Source organism: Syzygium oleosum, unplaced genomic scaffold (genome assembly GCF_021117445.2).
Source record: "Syzygium oleosum isolate NSW1041296 unplaced genomic scaffold, Sole_v2.1 Sole_v2.49, whole genome shotgun sequence".
NCBI lineage: Eukaryota > Viridiplantae > Streptophyta > Magnoliopsida > Myrtales > Myrtaceae > Syzygium > Syzygium oleosum.
The window spans coordinates 1,539,310-1,565,252 of record NW_026607533.1 but is presented as its reverse complement, the minus strand read 5'-3'; the positions used below and the strand labels follow the sequence as shown (position 1 = coordinate 1,565,252).

Here is a 25,943-nt window from a genome sequence, read left to right as displayed (position 1 = left end):
TATTGCGGAAAATCCACCAACAAAAACAAAGTAGGGAAAGTAGAGTCTTCCAATTCTAATTCCAAATGCAACTCTCTCTCTCACACACACACTTATTAGCCGCTAGTAACTTCATCACCTATGATTTATGTACATCTTCAATAAAAAGAAATGTGACCTGACCACGTGCAGCGCATGTGACTGTTGACACCTATTTTTGATTTACCCAAAATTAATTGCACAAAAATTAGGAGTTAATTTTCTTTAATTCCTAAAAAACAAAAAATATTTCAATTTAAATGTATTGCATATAGAAATTAGGCACATTTTGTATTAATAGAGTCTATTAGAACTTAAAACAAAATTTCAAGCTTAAAAAAAAAAAAAACCCGAGTTGGGCCGGGTCGGGACCGGGCCGACCCGGCCCTTTTCTTTTTTCCTTTTTTCCTCTTCCCCCGCGCGGCCCAGCCCACTTTCTTTTTCCTTTTTTTCTTCCTCCCGCGCGGCTGGGCCTGGCCCGGCCCAGCCCCTTCCTCTTCCTTCTTCCCCCAGCCGAGCAGTCCCTTTCTGTCCCCTGTTTGTCCCTGTTCTGGCCGCTGCTCGACGAGCGGCTGAGCGCCTCCGCGCTGTCCCCATCAGGGCAGACGATGGCCGATGAAGCACGCCGATGGGACTGGCATTAATTGCCAGTCCCGTCCTCCCCGTTTTCCCGGCCATCTCTCACCGTTTTTCCTCTCCTTCCCCGTCTCTCTACACAATATGAGAACCGGCCCCCCCCTTCTGCTCTGCAACGGCCTAAGTGGCCACGAAAGTCACGGGCCATCGTAGGCCGGTGCAGGCTGTCGTCACGCGGACGTAACGGAGCAGAGGGGCACCGTCCTCGCCGGCTATATATAGCCAGAGAGAGAGAGAGAGACCGGTCGGCCATTTGAGAGAAAAACAGAGCAGAGAGAGGACCGAGAGAAACAGAGAGAGAAAAGAGAGAAAAAGAGCGTACTGAGGATTTACAGGTCGTGAGAAGAAGGCCAGCAGCCCCCCCGTCACCCGCAGATCAGCCGGAGACCCTCCAGAATCGCAGCCGACCGGTAAGCCTCTCGGGCCCCCTGTTCGCCCTTGTTTTTGTGTCCGGTATAGCAGGGACTCGCGCCGGCCGTGTCGCGCGATTCCCGGCCCATACCGTCTTCAATTCCGGTCCCCACTCTCTGTCGAAGGTGAGCCACAGCCGCCGGAGCCGACCGGTTCGTCGGAGGAGGTCGAAACACCTCAGTTTTTGTTGCGCCCCCCACCTATTCGACAAAATGCCTCAATGAAGCCATTTTTAATTTGGTCGCCGGCCGGCGAGCCGGCGGTCGGACGGCGACCCAGATGGGTGGAGAGGCTTGGTGATGTTCCCAGAAGCCGGTTCTTGGTCGGGGCAGGTCTGGGTCGGCCGGCGGAAGGCCAATTTTGGCTCCGTCGGCGACCCCCGTGTGTTTGTGCACATGGGGGTGACCCGAACCGGATCACCGATCCGACCCAGATCACCGATCCGACCTGGGTCAACGCCCCGGGTCGAATCCGTTGACCCGGGTCAGTTTCGGCCGACCTGGATCAGCTGATCCGACCAGGGTCAACGCCCTAGGTCGGATCCGTTGACCCGGGTTGGTTCCGACCCGACCCGGATCCGGCTGACCCGGTTCCTCTTTTTTTATTTTATTTTAAAAAAATATATTTAAAAAATTATTAATGAAAAAAAATTTAAATTTTTTTTATTTCTTTCTTTCTTTTTCTCTTCCAGTATTTATTTATTTATTCTTTTCTTAAAAAATATTTTAATTTTTTTCTTTTCTTTTTTCCGTATTATTTTTTTTTTTCGAAAAAAAAAGAAAAAAATTCAGATTTTTTTTAAATTATGTGGTATATCTAAGTGTTTTAATTTATTGTTGTATTATTATGCATGTTATTGTCTTGTTTAAATTAAAACAAACCTAAGGTTGCGCGGTAGTATTTTGCATGTTTTTTAATACAATTGCATGAACTATCGTGTTTTTGAATGTCATCCGACTTAGTTAGGGCTAGAACCTAAGGCTACATATCTATCATGACTGCTGATCGTTTATGATTATGCACTCGCTTGATCACTTCACATGTTAGGAAAAAGGTCCTAAAATCAATCCAAAATTGCCTGACAAATGTTTTCAAAAATGAACAGGGTAAAAAGGTACCGAAAGGGCATTAGTTATTCAACTAGTGTAACCAAGTCCCCGAACTCAGTTAATCTCTGGTTCGTAGGAATAGAGTGATTCTCCCATCACCTTATTTGGGTTTCTAATCGACCCACCTCAAATCGATTAGTGGCGACTCCTTGGTATAAATCATTTGCATGTTAAAAACTTAAACCCTAAGTTGCGATATGATATGGGCTTGGGAGAGCCCGAGTTAAGTCCTGAACCTAGACTTAGCACGTACCAGGCGAGCCCCCCTTTTTTTTGCATGTTGTCGATAAAAAAGGTCGGGAGGTCGGTCGCGACAGTGACATTCTACCGGTACATAAGAGAAATCACGGATCATGTTACACCCGAAAGTACAATTTGAAAATTAGAAAACTCGAGGTTTCTAATAAAAAAGAATAAACATGGGAAAAATTATTGTTTTAATAAGATATCTTTAACATCTTCATGATAAAAAAAAAATTATTTCAGGACCAAATCCGTCATGCGAGTCTCCTGCTACAAGTCGAAGTCACGTTGATTATGAGTTAAAGAGTAACTCCCTGCGAGGCCGGCCAAGGTCGACTGAAACTTTAGATTCGTCGCATAAATTGTCCCTTCGAGCTTTTCTCGTCCGTTGGCCAGCTTAGACTTCTCAGCCGACCATTCCCAAACTTTTCCGTCTCTCGTATGTCCCATTATTATCGTCGGTCGCTACACTCCAAATCACTCACCTCCACAATTAGCTCTCGTCAGAGATTACTCTTCTCATCTTTATCTCTCTTCCTTTTCCATCACCGATTGAAACACCCACATCCTGCTTACTTGATTCGTGCTCTCTGCCATTGCATCAGCTATGCACAAAGATCAACTCCTTGTTCTTGTTGTGGTTGTTGTTCTTCTTCTACATCAGTCATATGGTATCGCCGTAAAAAAAAGCCAGTGCACCACCTCTTGTGGCGAGGTCGCCAATATAAGCTACCCGTTTCGACTGAAGGACAACCCGAAGGGCTGTGGTGACCCTAACTATTGTTGAGGAAAACTCCTATTGATTTTGAAGTTGACAAAACCTTCCATGTTATTGTAAATCTGATACTTATTCTGAACTAATTTATTCCAGGTATGTATATTCTGGAAGCTCAGAAGGAAGTTATTCAGACTTTACAAGTTGTCATATACCTTATTGAAGACCTACATAATCTTAGTTCTGAGATTCAGACACAGAATTTGTTCAGATGAAGACAAAGAAATTATTCAGATGCAGACACAGAAGTTCTTTAGACGCAAACGCAGAAGACGCAGACGCAGAAGTTCTTCAGATGCAGACGCAGAATTTCTTCAGACGCAAACACAGAATTCAGAACCAAACATAACAGCTAGTGATCTGGTATGGATTTCACAGAAGGAAAGTTTTGATTGTTTCAATTTAAGGCTATAATGGATTGACAATCAAATACTTCGACAAGTATGCATTACAACGGATAAAAACTCTACTTATGAAAATCAAGATTCTGATTATATGGGCGACCAGAATCAGTGGGATTCAGAATTTGTCATCCAACGGCTACTCAATCCTTATTATACAAATCTGTCCAAGGTGAAGATTGGAAGATGATCCTCTGATGGCTGTCCAACGGCTAGTTTGGAAGTAGAGGAGTATTTAAGGAGATCAACGAGCAGCAAAAAGAAGTACAGAATCAAGAATCAACAAGTCCAAAGTCTGAGCATACTCTGATCATTTTCTCTTGTCTTGCTGAGCCAAAAATTAAGATCTTGAGGGATACTTTGTAAGGGTGTTAGTGTGAGATAGAGAGTCCCATCATACACAAGAGTGCTGTCACTCTAAAGCTGTAATTCCTCATTGATTACATAGTGAAATCCAGCCGGTAGGCTGCCAGCGTGGGAGAGTGGACGTAGGCTTACTATAAGCCGAACCACTATAAACTTGTGTGCAGATTTTCTATCCCTTATCTCTTATTTTACATTCTGCACATCAAGAGCATCGTCTATACAATCTGTCTTGAATCTTTATTTTATTCAGACTCATCTGTGTTTTTTCATTTCTAAAAATTATATATAAATTGTTTAAGATCACCTATTCACCCCCTCTAGGTGATCCTTGCTAGCTACATCAATTGGTATCAGAGCGGGTTGCTCATTCATTGAAGTGTTTTACTTCTGAGCTAACGATCTATATGGCTAGCTTGAGTGCTCCAGGTCTCATTGAAGGACAAAGCAATAACAGACCACCATATTTCGATGGCAAGGAATATAGCATCTGGAAGAATAAGATGAAAGCATTCATAAAGTCAATTGATCACATGCAATGGGATGTCATCATTAGAGGAGTCAAGCCAAAATCTTTTGATTCAAAAGAAAAGGCAGATGCAAGCAAAGCAGCAGATCCTCCATTATCTCAAATTGAGATATCCAAAAGAGAAACCTTAGATTCCAAAGCAATTTATTCTTTATATTGTGCCTTATTTCCTATTGAATATAAAAAAATTGCTGCTTGTGAATCAGCTAAGGAAATCTGGGATACTCTCCACACTACTTATGAAGGAACAGATCGAGCCAAGGAAACTCAAATCAATCTTTTGCTTGGTCAATATGAATCCTTCAAATTGAAGCCTGAAGAATCAATTGCTGATATGTATGATAGGTTTACTGACATAGTAAATGGTCTTGCATATCAATGACAATCAGTCCCAGATGCAATGAAAGACAACAAACTACTGAGAGGACTGACAAAGAAATGGGATAATATCAAAACATCTTTTCGAGAAACACAAAGGATCAAGCCTCTATCAGTGAATGAGTTGATTGGAACTCTTCAATCATATGAGATTGAACATCGGAATGAGGAGAATGAATCCAGAGGTAATAAGTCAATTGCATTAAAAACTAACATTGATTTTGATGCAGATTCTGAAGATGAAGATGTTGACGATGAAGAACTAGCTCTCTTCATAAAGAAGTATAAAAAGATGAAGATTAAAGGAAGAAACCTCAAAGGGAAGAAGCCTTTTGAGAAGAAGAAGTCTATTGATGAAACAGAGAGATCAAAGGATGTAATATGCTTTCACTGTAGGAAACGTGGACATATCAAGCCAAATTGTCCACTTCTGAAAAAGAAGACCAAATTTGAGAAAGCAAAAAAGGCTTTAAAGGCAGAAACCTGAAGTGATATAGAGTGCGAAGACAGTGATGAAGAGATCTCAAATTTCTGTCTAATGGCTAAATCAGACTCAGACTCAAATTTAGATTCCGATCCTAAAGTGGAAATTGAGGTAAAGCATTCTGATATGCCTATTGCAGTATCAAATTATATTAATGAATTATGTTTTGAATTTAAGACTGCTCTTAAAAGAATCTCTTCTTTAAAAAAGGAATATTCATCACTGAGGCAACAGGATGTTTCTCAAAAAGAAAAAATCGATTTCCTTCAAAAAGAATTTAATCAAATCAAGGAAAGTCGAGATTTTCTTTCCAAAGAAAATGCTATTTTGAAAAAGGAAGTTTCAGAAATTACTTCCAAGTTTTCAAAAGGTTCAGAAACCTTGAAGCATATCCTTTCTATCCAAATTCCTTACTATAACAAATCTGGTCTCGGATTTGTGAAGGAAAGTGATAGCTTGATTGATTTTCCAAAGGTCAAGGAGAGATTAAAACAAAGACCTCCTCGACAAGCTTATAAAAATCATTTCAAAAGGAATTTCGTCAAACCTGTTGGTCGAAGTGCACTCAGGTGCTCAAAATGTGGAGATCCACAACATTTTGAGAATGAATGTCCTAAAGTCTGGAGACCTGTTCAAAGAGACTTTGTTAAGACATCCTATACTAATCCTCAAGGACCCAAACAAATTTGGGTACCAAAGAAAACTTGAGATATTGTAATTTTTGCAGGTTACCACGAAGAGAAAAAGAAAGTGGTACCTAGACAGTGGATGCTCTAGACACATGACAGGAGATCCAAGCATATTCGCTGAACTACAAAGTCTGAATGGTGGAAAAGTTTCCTTTGGAGGAAATAACAAAGGAAAAATAGTTGGCAAAGGAACGGTTGAAATTGGAGGACTCACAATCAATGATGTTTCATTGGTAAAAGGACTCAACTACAACTTGATAAGCATAAGCCAACTATGTGATACAGGTTTCAGAATCAATTTTCAAGAAGATACATGCTTAGGAACAAGCAAAGACTCTTCTCAAACATTCACAGGGAGAAGACATGGCAATATTTATCTTCTAGATGTCAATCCAAATTCCACTCATTGCTTGATCTCAATCAAAGAGGATGAAGATCTATGGCACAGAAGATTGGGGCATATCAGTATGAAACAAATCTCAAAGATCTCAAACAAGAAACTGGTTCGAGGTCTGCCAAATTTGAAATACAAGAAAACAGAGTTATGCAATGCCTGCACTCTAGGAAAACAAGTAAGAAGCTCTTTTAAATCCATACATCATGTTTCCACTAATCGTTCCTTGCAGCTTCTTCATATGGATCTATTTGGCCCAACCAGAATACAAAATATTGGTGGTAAGAAGTACTGTTTAGTTATTGTTGATGACTTCACAAGATTTACATGGGTGTTCTTTCTTGCTCATAAAAATGAAACATTTTCATATTTTTCAAAATTTGCAAAAAGAGTTCAGAATGAAAAATGCTATACATTTCCTGCATAAAAACTGATCATGGGGGAGAATTTGAAAATCAAAGTTTTTCAGATTTTTGTGAGGAAAATGGCTTTCAACACAATTTTTCTACTCCATATACACCAGAACAAAATGGTGTTGTGAAAAGGAAAAATCGTTCTTTGCAAGAAATGGCAAGAACTCTGTTGATTGAAAGCAAAATTCCTTTTCATTTCTGGGCAGATGCAGTTTTTACAGCATGTTATATCATTAACAAAGTTTTTCTCAGATCCATTCTTGAGAAAACCCCCTATGAGCTTTACAAAGGTAGAAAGCCCAGTATCTCATACTTTCGTGTGTTTGGTTGTAAATGCTTTATTCTCAAAAATTCAAATGACCGCACTGGCAAGTTTGATGAGAAAGCAGATGAAAGATTCTTCCTTGGATATTCTACTACAAGTAAAGCATACAGAGTCTTCAACAAGAAGTCTCAGACTGTGGAAGAAACAATGAATGTAAAGTTTGAAGAAAATATTCAGACTCACAAAGATGAATCTGAACTATCTTCCAACATTCAAGAGTCATCAGAAGCTGAACAAGAATCTCCAAAGATTGTCGAATTTGTAGAAGAAGGAAAAGAAGATACAATCCAGACTCAATCAGAACCTTCAGAGTTTGATAATATTCAGAAGGAAAAATTTGACAGAAACTGGAAACATAAATCCAATCATCCGAAGAACCTCACCATTGGAGAAATAGAATATGGTATCAAGACTCGATCTAAACATATGGAGAACATCAGCAACTTGGCCTTGATATCAGAAATAGAGCCAAAAGAAGTTGGTGAAGCATTATCAGATGAAAGCTGGATCGAAGCTATGCAGGAGGAACTTCAGCAGTTCAGAATCAATAAAGTATGGGAGTTTGTGCCAAGACCCAAAAATCATCCAGTCATTGGAACAAAATGGGTATTCAGAAACAAACTGGATGACAAACGGAAAGTCACAAGAAACAAAGCAAGACTAGTAGCAAAAGGCTATTCTCAAGAAGAAGGCATAGATTATGATGAAACATATGCACCAGTTGCCAGGTTAGAAGCCATTAGGCTACTATTAGCTCATGCTTGTTTTCATAACTTTAAACTGTTTCAGATGGACGTGAAAAGTGCCTTCCTAAATGGATATATCAAAGAAGAAGTATATGTGGAACAACCACCAGACTTTGAAGAACCAAGGAAGATTGATTATGTCTATAAACTCAAAAAGGCCCTCTATAGTCTGAAACAAGCACCTCGTGCTTGGTATGAGAGATTAAGTAACTTCCTTCTGCAAAATGACTTCATCAAAGGTAAGGTTGATGCAATGTTATTCATTAAAAGAAAAGGTAAGGACTTTCTGCTTGTTCAAATTTATGTTGATGATATTATCTTTGGATCCTCTAACAAACTGCTGTGCAAAGAATTTTCTAAGAATATGCAGAATGAGTTCGAGATGAGTATGTTGGGCGATCTAACATTCTTTCTTGGCCTACAAGTGAAACAAACCAAAGATGGTACATTCATTTGCCAAGAGAAATATGCAAAGGAGATTGTCAAAAAGTTTGGATTGCAGAATTGCAAGAAAACAAACATTCCCATGTCTCATTCATCCAAACTGGACAAAGATGAAAATGGTAAAAAGGTTGATCGGAAGGTATATAGAAGCATGATAGGTTCATTATTGTATCTTACTGCATCTAGACCCGACATACTTTTTAGTGTCTGTATGTGTGCAAGATTTCAATCAGACCCAAGGGAATCACATTTTTCAGCAGTTAATAGGATAATCAAATACATTGGAACTTATCCAATGTTAGGTCTTTGGTATTCCAAAGATTCAGATTTTACTCTTACTGGAAATTCTGATGCTGATTTAGTTGGATGTAAAGTGGACAGGAAAAGTACTTCAGGTACATGTCAACTGCTTGGGAATATGTTGGTATCGTGGTACTCAAAGAAGCAAAATATAGTCGCACTTTCTAAAGCAGAAGCAGAATATGTAGCCTTGGGAAGTTGCTGTGCACAGATTCTGTGGATGAAGCAGCAGTTGCGAGACTTTGCCATTGAAGATTCAAGTGTTGCAATCAAATGTGACAACACAAGTACTATTAATTTGACCAAAAACCCAATTCTTCACTCTCGTGCAAAGCATATTGAAATCAAGCATCATTTCATTCGAGATCATGTTCAAAATGGTGATGTGAATATTCAATTCATTGATTTTAATAATCAATTAGCTGATATATTCAACAAAACCTCTTGATAAGTCATCATTTGAGTATATCAGAAATAAACTGTGCATTGTTCTTCCATTTTCGTGAAGCATCTGTTAGACAGGAATTTTTCAGACTCAAGTGTTCTCAGTCCGAATGTCCTTCTCAGACTCACAAAGAAAGGTACGTCCATATTTCAAATTTTGGCGGGTATATTTTAGGCAGGATATTTTCATATTTGTCACTTTTAGAAGCAAATCAGGTATGTATCCTAATTTATCTGATTAAGTATGCTTAAAATATTATCATGATATTGTTGTGATTATTTATGCTTCAAAAAGCATATTTCCTTCCTACATGTTTGGGTTTACTTTTTATATTGTCTAAAAATGAATTTTCTTTCCAAAAACCCGTCCTTCTAGTTTATAAACCTGTCCGTCACTTTTCAAAACCCTATCAGTACGATCTTTTACTCTCAAAACCCTTCCGATATTCAGAGACTCTCCTCTTCTTCCTCCAAAGATCGAATCTTTCTGCCCAAAAAGTAATCAAAATGCCTTTCAAGAGAAGATCTTCACGCATTCTCAACCAAGACTCCAAGTCTACAGCACCGGCGGAGTATATGGAGATTTCAGACACAGAGTTGGACCATCATAAAGACCCTTCTCAAGCGACACCACCTCAGAGATCGTCGCCACCAAAATTGTACGGTAAAAGTGATTTTTGCTTCGGTAGCATCAAACTTGTGTGGGAAGCCTATCAAAGGTTGAAAAGGAATAATACTTTAGCGTCGATCCTTCTTGCTTGTCTGAAAGACAACAGTTTTTACTCTGAAGCACATCTTGTGCAAAATTATTCTCTTTATTGCACTAAATCTGAACAAGTTCCAGCCAACTCTACCCCAAAAGAGCCTTCTTCCAGAAAGGGGAAGGAGAAAGTTGGAGAATCGTCTACTCCTTCTGAACAGAAATCTGTTCATATAAGCCTTAAGTCCTCAAGTGCCTCAAAATTTGTTGTTCCTGATGATGATGCTCGATTTTTTGATATTTTTGAAATGAAGGTGGGAATAGCATCTGGTGTGCCAGGTACACGAGGATTGTTCAGAATACTGAGCATAATGTCTGTTATAAGTTGTTACTTGCTCGAGGGGTCATGAACCATAGAACTGTGGACTTCAACTACCTAGAGAAGGCTGGCATTTCAGTAAAGCACCTGTTTGAGAAGTTAGGGATTTATGAATTTTGCCTTCAATCTGCCAATGTTTATGCTGAATTGACTGCCTACTTTTATTCCAATATTTCCATTCTGTCACCCAACTAGATTCAATTCACTGTTGGTGACAAGAAGTTTTTTTAAAAGCGGATGAGTTGGCAAAAATAATTGGAGCAAAACATTCCAAGTTTACTCCATTGGTAGTGAATCTTGAAGATGCTTCCAAGGTGGCTTCTGAAAATCCAAACTTTGCTCAAGGATCTAAGCGACATCTTTCCTACTCTTACTTGTCTAGACGATCAGTGATCTTGCATAAGATCATAATCAACTGCTTGAAGCCCAAGGCAGCCTCTTAAACTGACCTATCCAAATCAGAAATCAAGCTCATTTGGGCTATCTTGAAAGGTCAATCTTTTTCTCTTCCTCATATCATCATCTTCCATATGTACAGAGCATTGCAGAAGGACAAAGGACAACTGCCATATGGTGCTCTCATCTCTCGCATTTTCATGTTCTTAAAAATATCTATTCGTGATGAGATGCGCACGAACCTTGTTCCATGTATGTTTGTTGGAGAAAGAATGCTCTCTAAGATGACACAGTTTGATGATGTAAGGGAAAGAGTAAGAGGAAAAGAGGCTCAATAGTCAGAGGCAAAATCTGTTGGAAAGACAAGTGAGAAAGAAAAAGGGCAAAAGAAAAGAACTAGTCTAGCCAGCAAGAAGACTGACTCTCCAACCCCACTCAAAGTGTACAGAAAGAAACGAAAAATTCTTCTGCATGATGAAAGTGATGAAGCAGAAGCAGAGCACTTTGAAACAGGACACACTGATAATCCAGAACATGTTTCTGAGCCAACTCCAAATGTTTCAGAACCAATTCAAGAAGAACATGTTTCTGAAGATCAAGCACCTGTTCAGGGGGAGGTTTCACCAGAAGCAGCCACAGGGTACGATCAATCTGAGCAAGATAATGTCCAAGAACAGTCCACTGAAAATCAGAACATCCTCTCTATTCTGCTCGAGATCAAAGAAAAGCAAGCTGCTCTAGAACAAGATATGAAGAATCTACAGAGAATTGTTGAGGAAAACTACAAGACTCAACAACTTCAGGCAGCAGCAAACAAAACAGAACTTGAGAAAGCCATTACTATGTGCTCATCCAACATGGATAAGGCTATAGGTCAATGCAGTTCGAAAATTGAGGAGGCTCTTTCAATATTGGAAAATTTTCAACTGATTCGTACCTCTTCTAAAAAATAGCCTGATCTTTTTAACATTTCTCTCCAAATCATCTATTCTTCATTTGGTCTATAATATTACTAACAATTCTTGTTAGACTGGTTGATTGCTTAATATCAATGATTTATTCTCTCTATTATCTTTGCTGATGACAAAAAGGGGGATAAATTATATGCAGATTTGCTATACTAATTTTAATACGCAGGATCATATGCAGGTTATATACAAAGGAAGAGAAAGACACAGATATCAACAGAGTTTGCTCTTTCAATCTCAATCTGTGCCTCAATGCGCTTAATATGCTTAATATGCTTATTTACTTCCAAATTAATTTCAAATTGACTCAATCTGCAGGAAAGTTTTGTCACCATAAAAAAGGGAGAGATTGTTGAGGAAAACTCCTATTGATTTTGAAGTTGACAAAACCTTTCATGTTATTGTAAATCTGATACTTATTCTGAACTAATTTATTCCAGGTATGTATATTCTGGAAGCTCAGAAGGAAGTTATTCAGATTTTACAAGCTGTTATATACCTTATTGAAGACCCACATAATCTTAGTTCTGAGATTCAGACGCAGAATTTGTTCAGATGCAGACAAAGAAATTATTCAGATGCAGACGCAGAAGTTCTTCAGACACAGATGCAAAAGACACAGACACAGAAGTTCTTCAGATGCATATGCAAAATTTCTTCAGACGCAGACGCAGAATTTAGAACCAAACATAATAGTTAATGATCTGGTATGGATTTCACAGAATGAAAGTTTTGATTGTTTCAATCTAAGGCTATAATGGATTGACAATCAAATACTTCGACAAATATGCATTACAACGGATAAAAACTCTACTTATGGAAACCAAGATTCTGATTGTATGGACGATCAGAATCAGAGGGATTCAGAATCTGTCATCCAATGGCTACTCAATCCTTATTATACAAATCTGTCCAAGGTGAAGATTGGAAGATGATTCTCTGATAGCTGTCCAACGGCTAGTTTGGAAGTAGAGGAGTATTTAAGGAGATCAACGAGCAGCAAAAGGAAATACATAATCAAGAATCAACAAGTCCAAAGTCTGAGCATACTCCGATCATTTTCTCTTGTCTTCCTGAGCCAAAAATTAAGATCTTGAGGGATACTTTGTAAGGGTGTTAGTGTGAGATAGAGAGTCCTATCATACACAAGAGTGCTGTCACTCTAAAGCTGTAATTCCTCATTGATTACATAGTGAAATCCAGCCGGTAGGCTGCCAGCGTGGGAGAGTGGACGTAGGCTTACTATAAGCCGAACCACTATAAACTTGTGTGCAGATTTTCTATCCCTTATCTCTTATTTTACATTCTGCACATCAAGAGCATCGTCTATACAATCTGTCTTGAATCTGAATTTTATTCAGACTCATCTGTGTTTTTTCATTTCCGCATAATTATATAAAAATTGTTTAAGATGACCTATTCACCCCCCCTCTAGGTGATCCTTGCTAGCTACATCAACTATGAGCTAGCCTGCATAAATAACCACACTGTTCTCGATTTGTACTCGGGCAATTACTCTGTATGGTACATCGACTATACCAACTACACAATTAGGATTGCTGATGTCGGGCTGTGGAAGGGCAATTGCTCGTCTCTTCCTCTCTGCTCTTTGTCATGTGGCTACTTCGGTTACAAATCGGATCGCTATAGATGCAGGGAATACACGTTCTATGGTCAAGAGTTATCCAAGACCATTTCAATTGTGAACTGCACAGAGGTTGTCGCTTCTCGGTTATACATTGATGCTTCATCATGCCTTGATGGGGTCGAATTTTCAAAATATTCCAGTACAAGAAGGCGATTATATGCCATGGTTGATGCGAGTGTCTCGAACGTGGAAACTGCATGCACTATATAGAGCATATGGCAATGATACCAGGGTGGGCTGATGGAGACAATCTTCGTTCCTATGCGCAAATTCATAATCTGATGATTTGTGGGTTTGAGCTTTCATGGCTTCCAATTGCCTGTAAGATTTATTGCAAAGATTATTTTGAGTGCTACATCAGCAACAAGCACCAAATTCAGTGCAGTACCAAGAAAGGTAAGGATTTTTGAGTTAGCTCAGTTTCCTAAAAAAAAAAGAAATATTGCGAGGATTTATTTGGTCAAAAACCTGTTAAATTTCATCTAAACGTGAAACTGAGCTCGGTAATCTGTATATCCTTTCAGCGCCCACGTGATTCGAAAATGGCCATTAAGATCATGTAGTTAGTTCAATGTTGTTACGGTATTTTATAAGTATAACAATATGAATACACTTTTATTCATTTGTTAATATAAGTAAATCGAACTCCGCCTGTAAATCTTAGCGGATTGAACTTGATCTACTCAATTACTCATTGGTTGATCATGATCTAAATAAGTGTCTCTTATTTTCTTCGACTTTCACTTGTCACATATTCTATCTCTTTTGCAGGTGCCGTCCCTTACCTCTCCTATATCGTCTCCTCTATTGAAGGGATTTCCCGCTATAGCATCGGTAACGAATATACAATCTTCTCATTGCGAAATCAAGTTAGTGTTTCTAAATGCAAACATTTAGCACACCCACAAATTGGTTATTCGTATAACAATAAATACATAATTTATTCATTTGTTTATCTATTTAGTTCGATTTCTGCCCACAAATCTTAGTGGATTGAACCAATATGCTCATTGCTTGATTATGGTCTAAATAAGTCTTTTAAATGTTCTTCAGCTTTCACTTGTTACAAATTCAAAATCTCTTGCGGAAGACGGATCAACCGTTACCTTGTTTGGATGCTCTCACTCTTTGGCATCGGTAACATTACTACAGTCTACTTGTTGTGAAATTGACTTAATATTTCTAAATACAAACATTTAACACACCCACAAATTGGTTATCGAAAATACAGTGTTTCCGTGCATGGTTGTGAAATTCATCTTGGGAGCCCCATGCGTGACGATGTTGCTAATACGCAAATGGAGAAGAAAACACTTAGCAATGGATCAAAATGTTGAAGAATTTTTGCAAGCTAATAATAACTTCTTGCCGATAAGGTACTCTTATTCGGACATCAAGAAAATCACGAGGGGTCTTAAGGACAAACTAGGTGAGGGAGGGTATGTCTCCGTGTTTAAAGGAAGGCTTCGGAGCGGCCGCGAGGTGGCAGTCAAGATTTTGAAGAAGGGAAAAGCGAACGGGCAGGACTTCATCAGCGAAGTGGCTACCATCGGAAGAATTCATCATGTTAATGTGGTTGGACTCATAGGTTTTTGTTTTGAGGGATAGAAACAAGCTCTTGTCTATGATTTCATGCACAACGGGTCTTTAGATAAGCACATTTTCTCACGAGGAGAGGGGACTTCTCTTGATTACAGGGAAGTGTACGAAATTGCTCTCGGAGTGGCTAGAGGGATCGAGTATCTTCATCGAGGATGCGATATGCAAATTCTACACTTTGATATTATGCCTCACAACATTCTCCTCGACATAGATTTCACCCCAAAAGTTTCTGACTTCGGGCTCGCTAAATTGTATCCCACGAACTACAACACTGTGTCTTTGACTGCTGCAAGAGGAACCTTGAGATACATGGCTCCAGAGTTGGTCTTCAAGAACCTTGGGGGTGTCTCTTACAAAGCGGATGTCTATAGTTTCGGCAAATTGTTGATGGAAATGGCCAGTGGGAGGAAGAATGTGGATGTGATTATAGAGTGTTCCAGTCAGATTTACTTTCCTTTATGGGTCCATGACCAACTTAGTGAAGGATTGGACGTTCCAGTGGAAGGAGTAAGCGAGGAGGATAGGAGAATAATAAAGAAGATGATAATAGTTGCTCTTTGGTGCATACAATTGAGTCCTAGTGAACGCCCTTCGATGCACAAAGTCTTGGAAATGCTCGAAGGAGAAGTAGATGATCTACAAATACCTCCCAAGCCACTCTTTTATCCAACAGAAATGTCAACAAGAGATGATGGAAGTTGGACTGACAATGGCAAATATACTATATCCACTTCATCGACTAGTGAAATAACTTACGAAGATTATCATTTTGAGCATACCAGCACTAGTATTACACAAATATAGAGTCGTGTTGATAAAATTTGATCCCGTGACACATGTGGCAAATAGAAACAGGCAATATTGTTGATGTAGGTCTCCTTTCTTGGCCATTATTGGATTGTATATGTTTATAACTATGTTTTTGTATCTTAATTGTGACCATATCATCTCTAGCATTACCATATTTATAATGTCATTAACTATAATTTGGACTATCGATTATAATAGTAAGCCTAGTGACGATTTTTAAGGTAATCCTATGAGAAGCCAGTTTGGGTTTCGAATTCTCTGTCTAAAAACCCAAGTAGCAGACAACTCACGCTAAGGTTATTTAGTGGTAAGTGAGGTTATTTTAATTTAATTAGAAGTTAAATTAAAGTATAGTGGGAGACATCAAAAGATGATCTCACTCTTAGTAACAGTGCCAGGTGAGATTAATTAAATTCTTCTATCTTTTACGAGGGTTGCTAAGGTTATTTAGTGGTAAGTGAGGTTATTTTTTGATTAATAAGGAAAGAAGAAAGAATAGAATACTGAGTTGCATCATTTACAATTTCTCTGTTTTTGGCCTCCAAAAATTCCAAAGAGCACTTTGCGATAACAGTTTCTTTGATTTTGGGATACAAAGAGAAAATAACAAAAAGTTTAGTTGACCAAATCCGAAATATAAGAAAGATCGTGTTTTTCGTTTATCCCCGTGATCTTATTGAGATCTCCCTCCTCATTTCTAAATTCCATCTCCACTCTCTTCGTTTTGCGCGATAGTTTCTCGACACTTGTGTGAGAGAAGAAGAAGAAGACGAAGAAGAGGGCAATGAGCGGCGGAGGCGAATCAGCGGCGACGCGGTGCAGCACGTGCGTGGTGGGGACGCCGGTGGAGCCCAGGGCGCATCCTGCAAACCAGCACGCCGCCACCTGGATCGCCGGCGAGGCTCGCCTAGCGAGCTTTCCCTCCAGCTACTTGAATGCCACCCCAAGTGGCTCGGCCTCTGGCTCTGGCATTGGGGCGGCGAGGACCCGTCTGTCTGGCAGAAGTGGGTCTATCGAGGCGCATTTTCGAGTTTGAAGTTGTGTTGTGGTTGATGATTCGGCTTTTGAGAATGGTGTTGATGAGGCTGACACTTTGCTAGTGTTTGGAGGTCCGACAAACAAGATATGCGACGTGCTGGACAGGTGTGGGAAGAGGTTTGAAGATGCTATGCGAAAAGCAGAGGCACTCGCAGACAATGTCTGGCCTCTCTGCGAGTTTTCTCTACATTTTGTCTCGCTGAACATGTCTGTATAATCAGATAGAAACATTTTGGATTTAGTCGTGGAGACTCATCTGATTAGTGATTGCTTGCATATATATCTTCTCTGTTTCTGCAATCTATGTAAATGCTATTGGAGTAATCATTCAGTCCAAGCGGTTTGGCTCTTTGTTCTTAATTGACTTCGTTTGTTCGGCACGGCGGCCTCACAACATTCCGGTCCCGTGGTTTTGGAAATCAGTTCAAACGATCAGCCATCGGCTTCTTGTGCAATTAGCACCTAGGAACTAAGATACTCGCTTTATAATCGGTGCATTTAATTCGCCAATTAGCTGTTGAGTGGATCAAGTCCATTGATTATTTATCTAGAGGTGCTTCAACTTTAATGTGCGGTGCTATCTTCGGTGCTTATTCTTACATCAGCGCATAATTCACAAACTTTCCAAGTCATGATTACATGTAATGGTGGGAAATGGGCTGTATATATGGCCATGCCCATTATGCAGTCAAAAGATGAGTCTCTCGAGAATACAAAATACACGTAATTTTGGCTAGAGTGATCGAATATCTTCGTCAAGGATGCAATATGCAAATTCTACGCTTTGATATAAAGCCTCACAACATTCTTTTCGATAGAGATTTCACCCCAAAAGTTTCTGACTTCGCACTCATGAGATTGTATCCCATGGAATACAACACCGTGCCTCTAACTACTGCAAGAGTAACCTTAAGACACATGGCTCTAGAGCTAGTTTATATGCGACATCCCAAATTTTCTATATTAGTTAACAACAATTTAGGATATAAACATAATAAATAATTCATTTGGGGTTTTGAATGGCATGTGTGAAATCTCAGTTGGATTATTAATTATGTACTCATAGAAGCTGAAAGGGTTAACATGTCATAGATGGACTGGGATGCAAGTACTTGAATCGTGTAGGATACATGCCTTAAGGTGATCGAAAAATTCTATTATGAATATGTAAATAATTGAGGAATAAGTTCAATTTATATAGTACTCTAACCAAATTGAGGGATTGACATTTCCTAAATTATAGTGGCTCCATGAAATGATATGTGATATTATTCATTGGTTGTTATGATGTTGTTGTGCTTCCAGGTTGAGTGGTAAGATTATCTCCTATTTTAAACCTAAAGAGTTCATTTACTAAGCTTATACTCATCCCAATATATTTTACAGATTGTTCAAGTTCGGAGTTCAAGGGCTTTTAGATTAACGCTTCTGAAGATTACTTGTAAGAATTGGATCAAAGTGGGCAATGAAAGTGGAGACATGTTTTTGTAGAGAAGATTTTGATGTATATTAGCCGAGGTTAAATTATTTGTATGATTGATGATAAATTAGTTATTCATCACAGAATTAAAGTGAAGTTAAATTATTTATTCATTCAAGGTTCAAATTACATGAAAAATTTCAAGTCGCGACACACTAAGAACCTAGGGGGCGTTTCTGACAAAGATGTTGTCTTTAGTTTCAGCAAATAGTTGATGGAAATGGCCAGTTGGAGGAAGAATGGGGATGTGGTTGCAAAGTGTTCTAGTCATATTTACTTTCTTTTATGGGTTCATGACCACCTTAGTGAAGGATTGGACATTCCAGTGGAAGAAGTTAGCGAGGAGGATAGGAGAATAGCAAAGAAGATGGTGCATACAATGGAATCCTAGTGAAAGCCCTGCGATGCACGAAGTCTTGAAACTGCTAGAAGGAGAAGTGTAGACAATATGCCCAAGCCACTCTTTTATCTAGCAGAAATGTCAACGAGGGATGACTGAACTTGGACTCACGAACGCAAAGATACTATATCCCCTTTATCAACTAGCGCAATAACTTATAAAGATGCTCATTTTGAGTATGCTATTACTAGTATTACTCAAGTATAAAGACATCTGATCACGGTCATCTTCTAGATGTATATATGACTATATTTATGGGCGTTAATTATGCCCGTATCATCTTTAGCATTATCAGATTAAAGATTTCATTAGTTATGTTCGACTTTCGAATCCTCCGGAAAAGCTAATGACGACCTTCAACATAGTGTTAAGAGGAGCAAGTTCGGGTTTCGGAGTCTTTGCTTCAAAACACAACTCGCACACAACCTGCACTAGGCGGGGGTCCACGACAATCTAGTGGAGCAAAATACCCGTTTCGATAGTTCATGACCCGTCATCGTTCTTTTCGTTAATAACTTACTAAATCCTTTATTAGTACACTTTAAATAACTTACTAAAGTGTTTTGCCAATTTAAATATGAACTGAGCAGGAAAGCGAGTGTTCAGAATGACCCGAAAAAGGTGGATGCGCTTGTTGCTGGAGCTTCTTTGAATTTTGAGCCATCATGGTCGACGATGATGACACCTGGTTTGCACCTTCCCCAGATAATCTTCTACGAGCTTTTCCAGGATGGTTCGCAAGCCATGAGCTTTTGACTTTTTTTCCGATCTTCGGTTGCTCATGCACGTTAATCGAATTTGATAATAATTTCGCAGTCCGTTATTGCCTCGAACGTACACCGGCTCTGACTTTTCAGCCGACCATTATCAAATCTCATACGTCCCATTATTGTTGGTCGCTACAACCCCAAATCACTCACCTCCACACAATGAAGTTTGTAGTCGGACATTGCTCCTCTCATCTCCACACTAAACACCCTGAATTTTGCTGAGTTGATTCGTGCTCCCTCCTATTGCATAAGCGATGCACAAAGATCAACTCCTCCTCCTTCTTCTTCTACTTCTACCGCGGTCTTTTAGTATCGCCATCGAAAATAATCAATGCACCACCTCTTGTGGCGAGGTCGCCAACATAAGTTTCCCGTTTCGACTAAGGGGCGACCCGACGATTTGCGGTGATCCTAACTATGAGCTAGCCTGCATAAATAACCGCACTATTCTCGATTTGTACTCGGGCAAGTACTATGTACATTCCATTGACTATACCAACTACACGATTTGGGTTGCTGATGTCGGGCTACAAAAGGGTGATTGCTCGTCCCTTCCTCTTCGCTCTTTGTCGTGTCGCAGCTCCTGGCTCCAACCGAATTCATATGAATGCGGGGAATACAAGTTCTATGGTCGAGAGTTATCCAAGACCGTTTCGATCGTGAACTGCTCGAAGGCTGTTGCTTCTCGGTTTTACATTGACACTTCGTCGTGCCTTGATGGGGTCGAATTTTCGAATTTTTCGGGTACAAGAAGGCGATTATATGCCATGGTGGATGCGAATGTCTCGTATGTGGAAATTGCATGCACTATAGAGCTTATGGCAATGATACCTGGGTGAGTTGATGGTGATGATCTTCGTTCCTATGCCCAAATCCATGAACATATGGTTTATGGATTTGAGCTTTCGTGGCTTCCAATTGCCGCTAAGATGCATTGTGTTGACACCTATTTTAATTTACCCAAAACTAATTGTACAAAATTTAGGAGTTAATTTTCTTTAATTCCTAAAACAAAAAAATATTTCTATTTAAATGCATTGCATATAGAAATTAGGTACATTTGTATTAATAGTGTCTATTAGAGCATTTTAAAAAACATTAAAAAAAAATCGAGTTTGGCCGGGTCGACCCGACCCTTTTCTTTTTTTCTTTTTTCTTTTCCCCCTGCGCGGCCAGCCAATTTTCTTTTCTTCCCCCACGTGGCCTGGCCCTTTTCTTTTTTTCTTCCTTTTCTTTCCCCCGTGCGAGCTGGGCCCGGCCCGGCCCAACTCTCTTCCTTCTTCCTTCTTCCCCCCACCGGCCTGTCGCTCTCCTTCCCCTGTTCTCCTCTGTTTCTGACGTCGACTCGACGAGCGGACGAGCGCGGCCGCGCTGTCCCCATCGACACAGAGGATGGTCGACGAAGCACGCCAAGGGGACTGGCATTGATGGCCAGTCCCCTCCTTCCCCATTTCCCGGGCTCTCTCTCTCCTTCTTCCTCTGCCCCTCCTCACAGAATCGGCCCCCCCCTCTGCACCGGTCTAAATGGCCGCGAAAGTCGCGGGTCAGGGGGTAGGCGGTACAGTGAGACCATCGTCGCTGCACGTAATGGAGCGAGGGGCATGCCACGTGGCCAGCGCGGCTATATATAGCCGGAGAGAGAGAGGCCGGTCGGCCGTTTTGAGAGAACAGAGAGAGAAGAGAGAGAATAAAAAGAGAGAGAGAGAGAGAGAGAGAGAGAGAGAGAGAGAGAGAGAGAGAGAGAGAGAGAGAGAGAGAGCATACTAAGAGTTGGCCGGCCGCGAGAAAGAATCCAGCAGCGTCGCCGTCGCCCCCAGATCGGCCGGAGATCCCCCCAGATGTGCCGTCGACCGGTGAGCCTCTCCCGACCCTGATTGCCCCTGTTTTGCCCTGTTTTGGCGTCCAGTTTGGTCGGGACTCGCGCCGGCCGTTTAGCGCGAATCCCAGCCCATACCGTTGTCCCCCACAGATCTTACGTCGTCGCCGAAGGTAAAGACAGGTCTCCGGAGGACGGAGAGGCCTCGGAACAGGCCAAAATGCCCCTGTTTTAGTCCCGCACTCCAACTGTTTGATGAAATGCCCAATAGGGGCCCGTTTTGTTTGGGCTCCGGCCGGCAGTGCCGAGGCTGGCCGGAGAATTGTTTGACCCTGGAGAAGCTCCGGGATGGCCACTAGAGGCCGGGTGAGGTCAAGTATGACCTGGGTTCGCCGGCCAAGCTCCGACCGACGTTTGGGCTCAAACGAGCCCCGGTTGGAGCTCGGCCGGCGACTCCCCCCGGCCAGCCATCCGTTGACCCATCGCCCCCAGTCTCTTCAGCCTTAAGAGCTGATGAGACTAAAGCCAAAGGCCGGGCGAAACAGCCGGCAAATCGCCGAATTTTTGCCCGGCCGATGGCCTCCCGAGCTTAAAGGCTCGGATTTTGGCCTGAACGAGCCGGCAGCCCAGCCGGACCGATTCGTTCGCCCAATAGGGCTGGTTCGACCCGGTCGAGCCGGCCCTATTTTGGCATTTTCCGCCAGACCAGGCCTTAACCGGTCCCGATCCGGCTTGGGACCCGGGTTGACCCCTGACCTGGTTTAAATCCGGAGATCCGACCTGGGTCAATGCGATGGGTCGGGTCCGTTGACCTGGGTCGGTTCCGACCCGGCTCGGATCCACGACCCGACCCGATTTTAATATTATATTATTATTATATTATAATATTATTTTTTTAAAAAAAATTAATTTTTTTTTCTCTTTCCGTATTTACTTCTTATTTATATTTTTTAAAAAATTTTTTAATTTTTTTTCTAAATTATGTAGTATATCTAATTGTTTTAATTTATTGTTGTATTATTATGCATGTTGTTATAATTTCATAAATTGCTATGTTTAAATTAGACAAGCCTATGAGGTTGCGCGGTAGTGTTTTGCATGTTATTTTTACCGTTGCGTTATTATTATGCATGTTTTTAATTAAAATGCAATTGCATGAATTGTTGTGTTTTGAATGTCATCTGACTTAGTTAGGGCTAGAACCTAAGGTTGCATATCTATCTTGACTGCTGATCGTTTATGATTATGCACTTGCTTGATCACCTCACATGTTAGGAGAAAGGTCCTAAAATCAATCCGAATTGCTTGACAAATGTTTTCAGAAATGAACAGGGTAAAAAGGTACCGAAAGGGCATTAGTTATCCAACTAGTGTAACCGAGTCCCCGAATTCGGTTAATCTCTGGTTCGCAGGAATAGGGTGATTCTCCCATCACCTTATTTGGGTTTCTAATCGACCCACCCCAAATCGATTAGTGGCGACTCCTTGGTATAAACCATTTGCATGTTAAATACTTAAACCCTAAGTCGCGATATGGTATGGGCTTGGGAGAGCCCGAGTTAAGTCCCGAACCTAGACTTAGCACGTACCAAGTGAAACCCCCTTCTTTTTGCACAGTGTTCGAAAAAAAATGGCGGGAGGTCGGTCGCGACAGACTGGCGACTCCGCTGGGGACTCGCATTTTTTTAAAGTGGACTTAAGCCAAAATATTTTATCCTGTTCAAAATATTTTTTGTTTGGCAGTGAGAATTCGAGGTATGATTCTGACATTAAGGTGTTATCTGCTCTTGCAGGTTTGAATTGATTATTTATAATTTTTTGTGCATACTCTAATGATTTAGCACTTTGCATTCTTGCACACAACCACGCCGCGACTGGGCCGCGATAGGGAATTTTAGGATGGTGTTAAGAAAGATACGACCTCGAACGCCGAGCCCGCGATGTAGAGGTTGCCTTTCTTTTTTCCGAAATTTATTTCTAAAAACTCGTAAAGAAATATCTTTAGCCGCTATTCGCATGACTATAAGATATTCCTTTCGATTTGGCCGAGATTAAAAGGACTTGACACCAACGCGAGACTGCGACGGTCAGGCCCCCTTTTAATTTCATTTTGCTGAGCCAGTCTAAATAAAAATCGAACCTCACTCTTCATGTGCATGTTGTTGTGATTGCCATGGTTCAAGGAAAGGTATATATTCTATCCCTTCTCATTTTATTATGCAGCCTACTTATTCAATTGATTTGTTACTGTTAGGCCACCCATTGATTGCATTCTATATGCGATGGGAAGAGCCGATATCCAATTCATCCCCGCTCCTAAGAAAGAGTTTCTGGCATGGTGGGACCCACGATACGAGGGATACGCTTATTGCGGAGCTTGTCCATGAAAATAAACAGCTTCGAGAGACTATAGCTTCCCCATCGTTTATAGAATGAGTATCCGGGAAGGGCACCCTATTGTTAAAAGCCCCAGTCTTTTATTTTTCCTAGTATTTATGTTTAAGGGTGTCGATTTTCTTCTTTAAAAGTATTTATGGGTTATACTAATGTTAATATAACTCGGACCGCTTTTTATTATATAAATAAAATGTTTTGCGCCTTAATGACACCACCATGGCCTTCGGCCCAGTGGTATCCGGGGATGAGCGAAAACGGTCCGAGACGACCAGGGTTCGAACCCCGGGGACGCCGCCTGTAATGTTAATATTAATAAAAACCTTTTTTCTCATTTTTTTTCTATGCAAATAAAGAAAGTATGTAATAATATTATGACTAGGTTATAAAATGATTCTTTATTGGGCATTATACTCATTCATTTCAACGTTTTCATAGATAGTTACAAAAAATGGCCGAAGAAAATGTCCGTCTCGATAACATGGAAAACGAGATGAAGCTGGTCCTCAACGCGATCCAAAATCTCACAAAGCAGGTGGAATCCATTCAGGGCAAGCTCACGCCCACGTCTGCAGCAATTGAGGTGGTGTTGCCACCACCGTCTACTGAAAAAGACAAAGCCTCCGCCAGCGACAGTAAAATGCCCCCGCTAGAGGACGATCCGCTTCCCAATGCCGTCAGGAAGCCTGAACTTGAAGCTGTACCGATGACAGAACATGATAAATGCCTTGCAAAGGTCGAGAAGATGCTGAAACAGCTACAAAGCTTGCAACATGCTCTCCCACCTGACCTGTCTATATATAAACGGGTCAAAGTACCAGAAAAGTTCAAGATACCAGAATTCGAGAAATATGATGGCACCTCATGTCCCAGACACCATTTGCACATGTATCATGTGCGGATAACCCAGTACGTTGATAATGAACCACTCATGATTCAGACCTTTCAAGCAAGTTTGACTGGGTCAGCTTTGACATGATATATGTCAAAAGATGTGGATGCTTTTAAGTCTTGGGATAGTGCCGCTGATGCATTCCTCAAGCAGTATCAATCTAGAACGCACTGAAAAGAAGAAGAGTGAGTCCTTCAAAGAGTATGCCACCAGATGGAGGAACTTGGCCGCCCAGGTTATTCCAGAACTTACTGATAATGAACAAATGAAGTTATTCATAAAGTCTCTTCCGTATGAATACAGACACCACCTGGTTGGTGCCACTGCTGAATCCCTTAATCGTCTTGTTCCTGTAGATGAACGAATTGAAATGGGATTGCGTGAAGGGTGGTTCACAGACTCTACTTCCACAAGCAAGAAACTCGGCATGAAGAAAGAGAAAGAACCCTTGACAGATGGGGATGTCGCATACACCCAAACCGTTCGTCCTTCCCCAATGATTCAGATGAGCAGTGGATAGCAACCGGCCTCAGGCCGCCAGCCGCCCCAAAGGCGAAATAACAAAAAGCAGTTCACGCCACTCCCTTGGCCTATGACTCAGATCCTGCCTATTCTCCTGGAAAAGAGGTTACTTGCTAAAGAGCCAAAGCGTGAAAATACTGAGCGTTTCCCCAACTACGATCCCTCCAAGGCATGTGACTATCATTTGGGCGAAATGGGACATTCCGTCAATGACTGTGTTGTCTTGAAAAATAAGGTCCAGAAATTATTGGATGCAAAGATGCTTTCATTCCGCAACGCACCACCCAATCGAGCAAGAGGCGCGGATGTTGTCATTGAGTAAACTGAAGACTCAATTTTCCTCCCTTAGAATAGAGGCATATTTAATAGTTTAAATCCTCCCCTATGTGGGAGCTTTCCTTACTTTCTAAAGTCTCAGCTGTTTTCTAAGATTCCCAGTTTTCCGAATTTTTAATTATGCTTGGAATTTTAGTATTGCAATTTCCATTCCAACAAATGTAATTCGCCTAAATTATTCAAAAGAATTACAAATATTTTGTTTTGAGGGCCTGAAGAAGTATCCCAAACCGGCCCGTTGATAATATCCAGCCATGTAAAGGAAAGTGTTCTGAGGCCTGGGCTTCCTCATGCTTCCTTATCTCTAAGCTTTTTAAAATAAAACAAACGTTTTATCATTTTTCAAAATGACCGAAAAAAGAACGGTGGTGAAAAAGCATGCATACTCATAGCCCTATTTGTCTTTCTAACTCGCTCACTTCGTGTCTCAGAGCATACTCCCTTTTGATTTATTATTACAAAGGGGACATTTAGAAATGACACAAACTGAAGAGCACATCAGACCCTAGTGATACTAGTGAACCAACTCATCTGATAGGGGTAGTCCGAGTGAAGATCATTCAACCTTCAAATGAAATATGGGGCAAATCTCATTACTACCGGTGGGTAATATCAGCTCCAGAAAGTCAAAGAGAATGCTGAGCATTCCTTGACTTCATGATGAGCGAAACATCATTTCGTACAAAAGTC

The 25,943-nt window shown here is 40.7% G+C and overlaps 2 protein-coding genes and 1 pseudogene across 2 annotated transcripts; all 3 read left to right on the top strand.

Annotated features, from left to right (window-relative positions):
* The first annotated feature begins 14,335 nt into the window (after positions 1-14,335).
* Positions 14,336-15,599, top strand: LOC115661607 (rust resistance kinase Lr10-like). Its single transcript, XM_056307000.1, has one exon. It carries the CDS (start codon positions 14,826-14,828, stop codon positions 15,597-15,599), a length of 774 nt encoding a protein of 257 aa, XP_056162975.1. The 5' UTR covers positions 14,336-14,825.
* Positions 15,600-16,063: 464 nt separating this feature from the next.
* Positions 16,064-17,193, top strand: LOC130136750 (uncharacterized). The gene is made up of 2 exons (XM_056307049.1): positions 16,064-16,609; positions 16,715-17,193. Exons 1-2 carry the CDS (start codon positions 16,390-16,392, stop codon positions 16,858-16,860), a joined length of 366 nt encoding a protein of 121 aa, XP_056163024.1. The 5' UTR covers positions 16,064-16,389; the 3' UTR covers positions 16,861-17,193.
* Positions 17,194-19,340: 2,147 nt separating this feature from the next.
* On the top strand, positions 19,341-22,913 carry LOC115661610 (uncharacterized; annotated as a pseudogene).
* The last annotated feature ends 3,030 nt before the right edge of the window (positions 22,914-25,943 follow it).

Bases quoted from the DNA above. Each gene is read 5' to 3' on its own strand.
- LOC115661607 (XM_056307000.1), top strand. From the start codon at position 14,826: ATGCACAACGGGTCTTTAGATAAGCACATTTTCTCACGAGGAGAGGGG.
- LOC130136750 (XM_056307049.1), top strand. From the start codon at position 16,390: ATGAGCGGCGGAGGCGAATCAGCGGCGACGCGGTGCAGCACGTGCGTG. The intron at 16,610-16,714 runs GTGGGTCTATCG...TAGTGTTTGGAG, and splicing joins GACCCGTCTGTCTGGCAGAA to GTCCGACAAACAAGATATGC.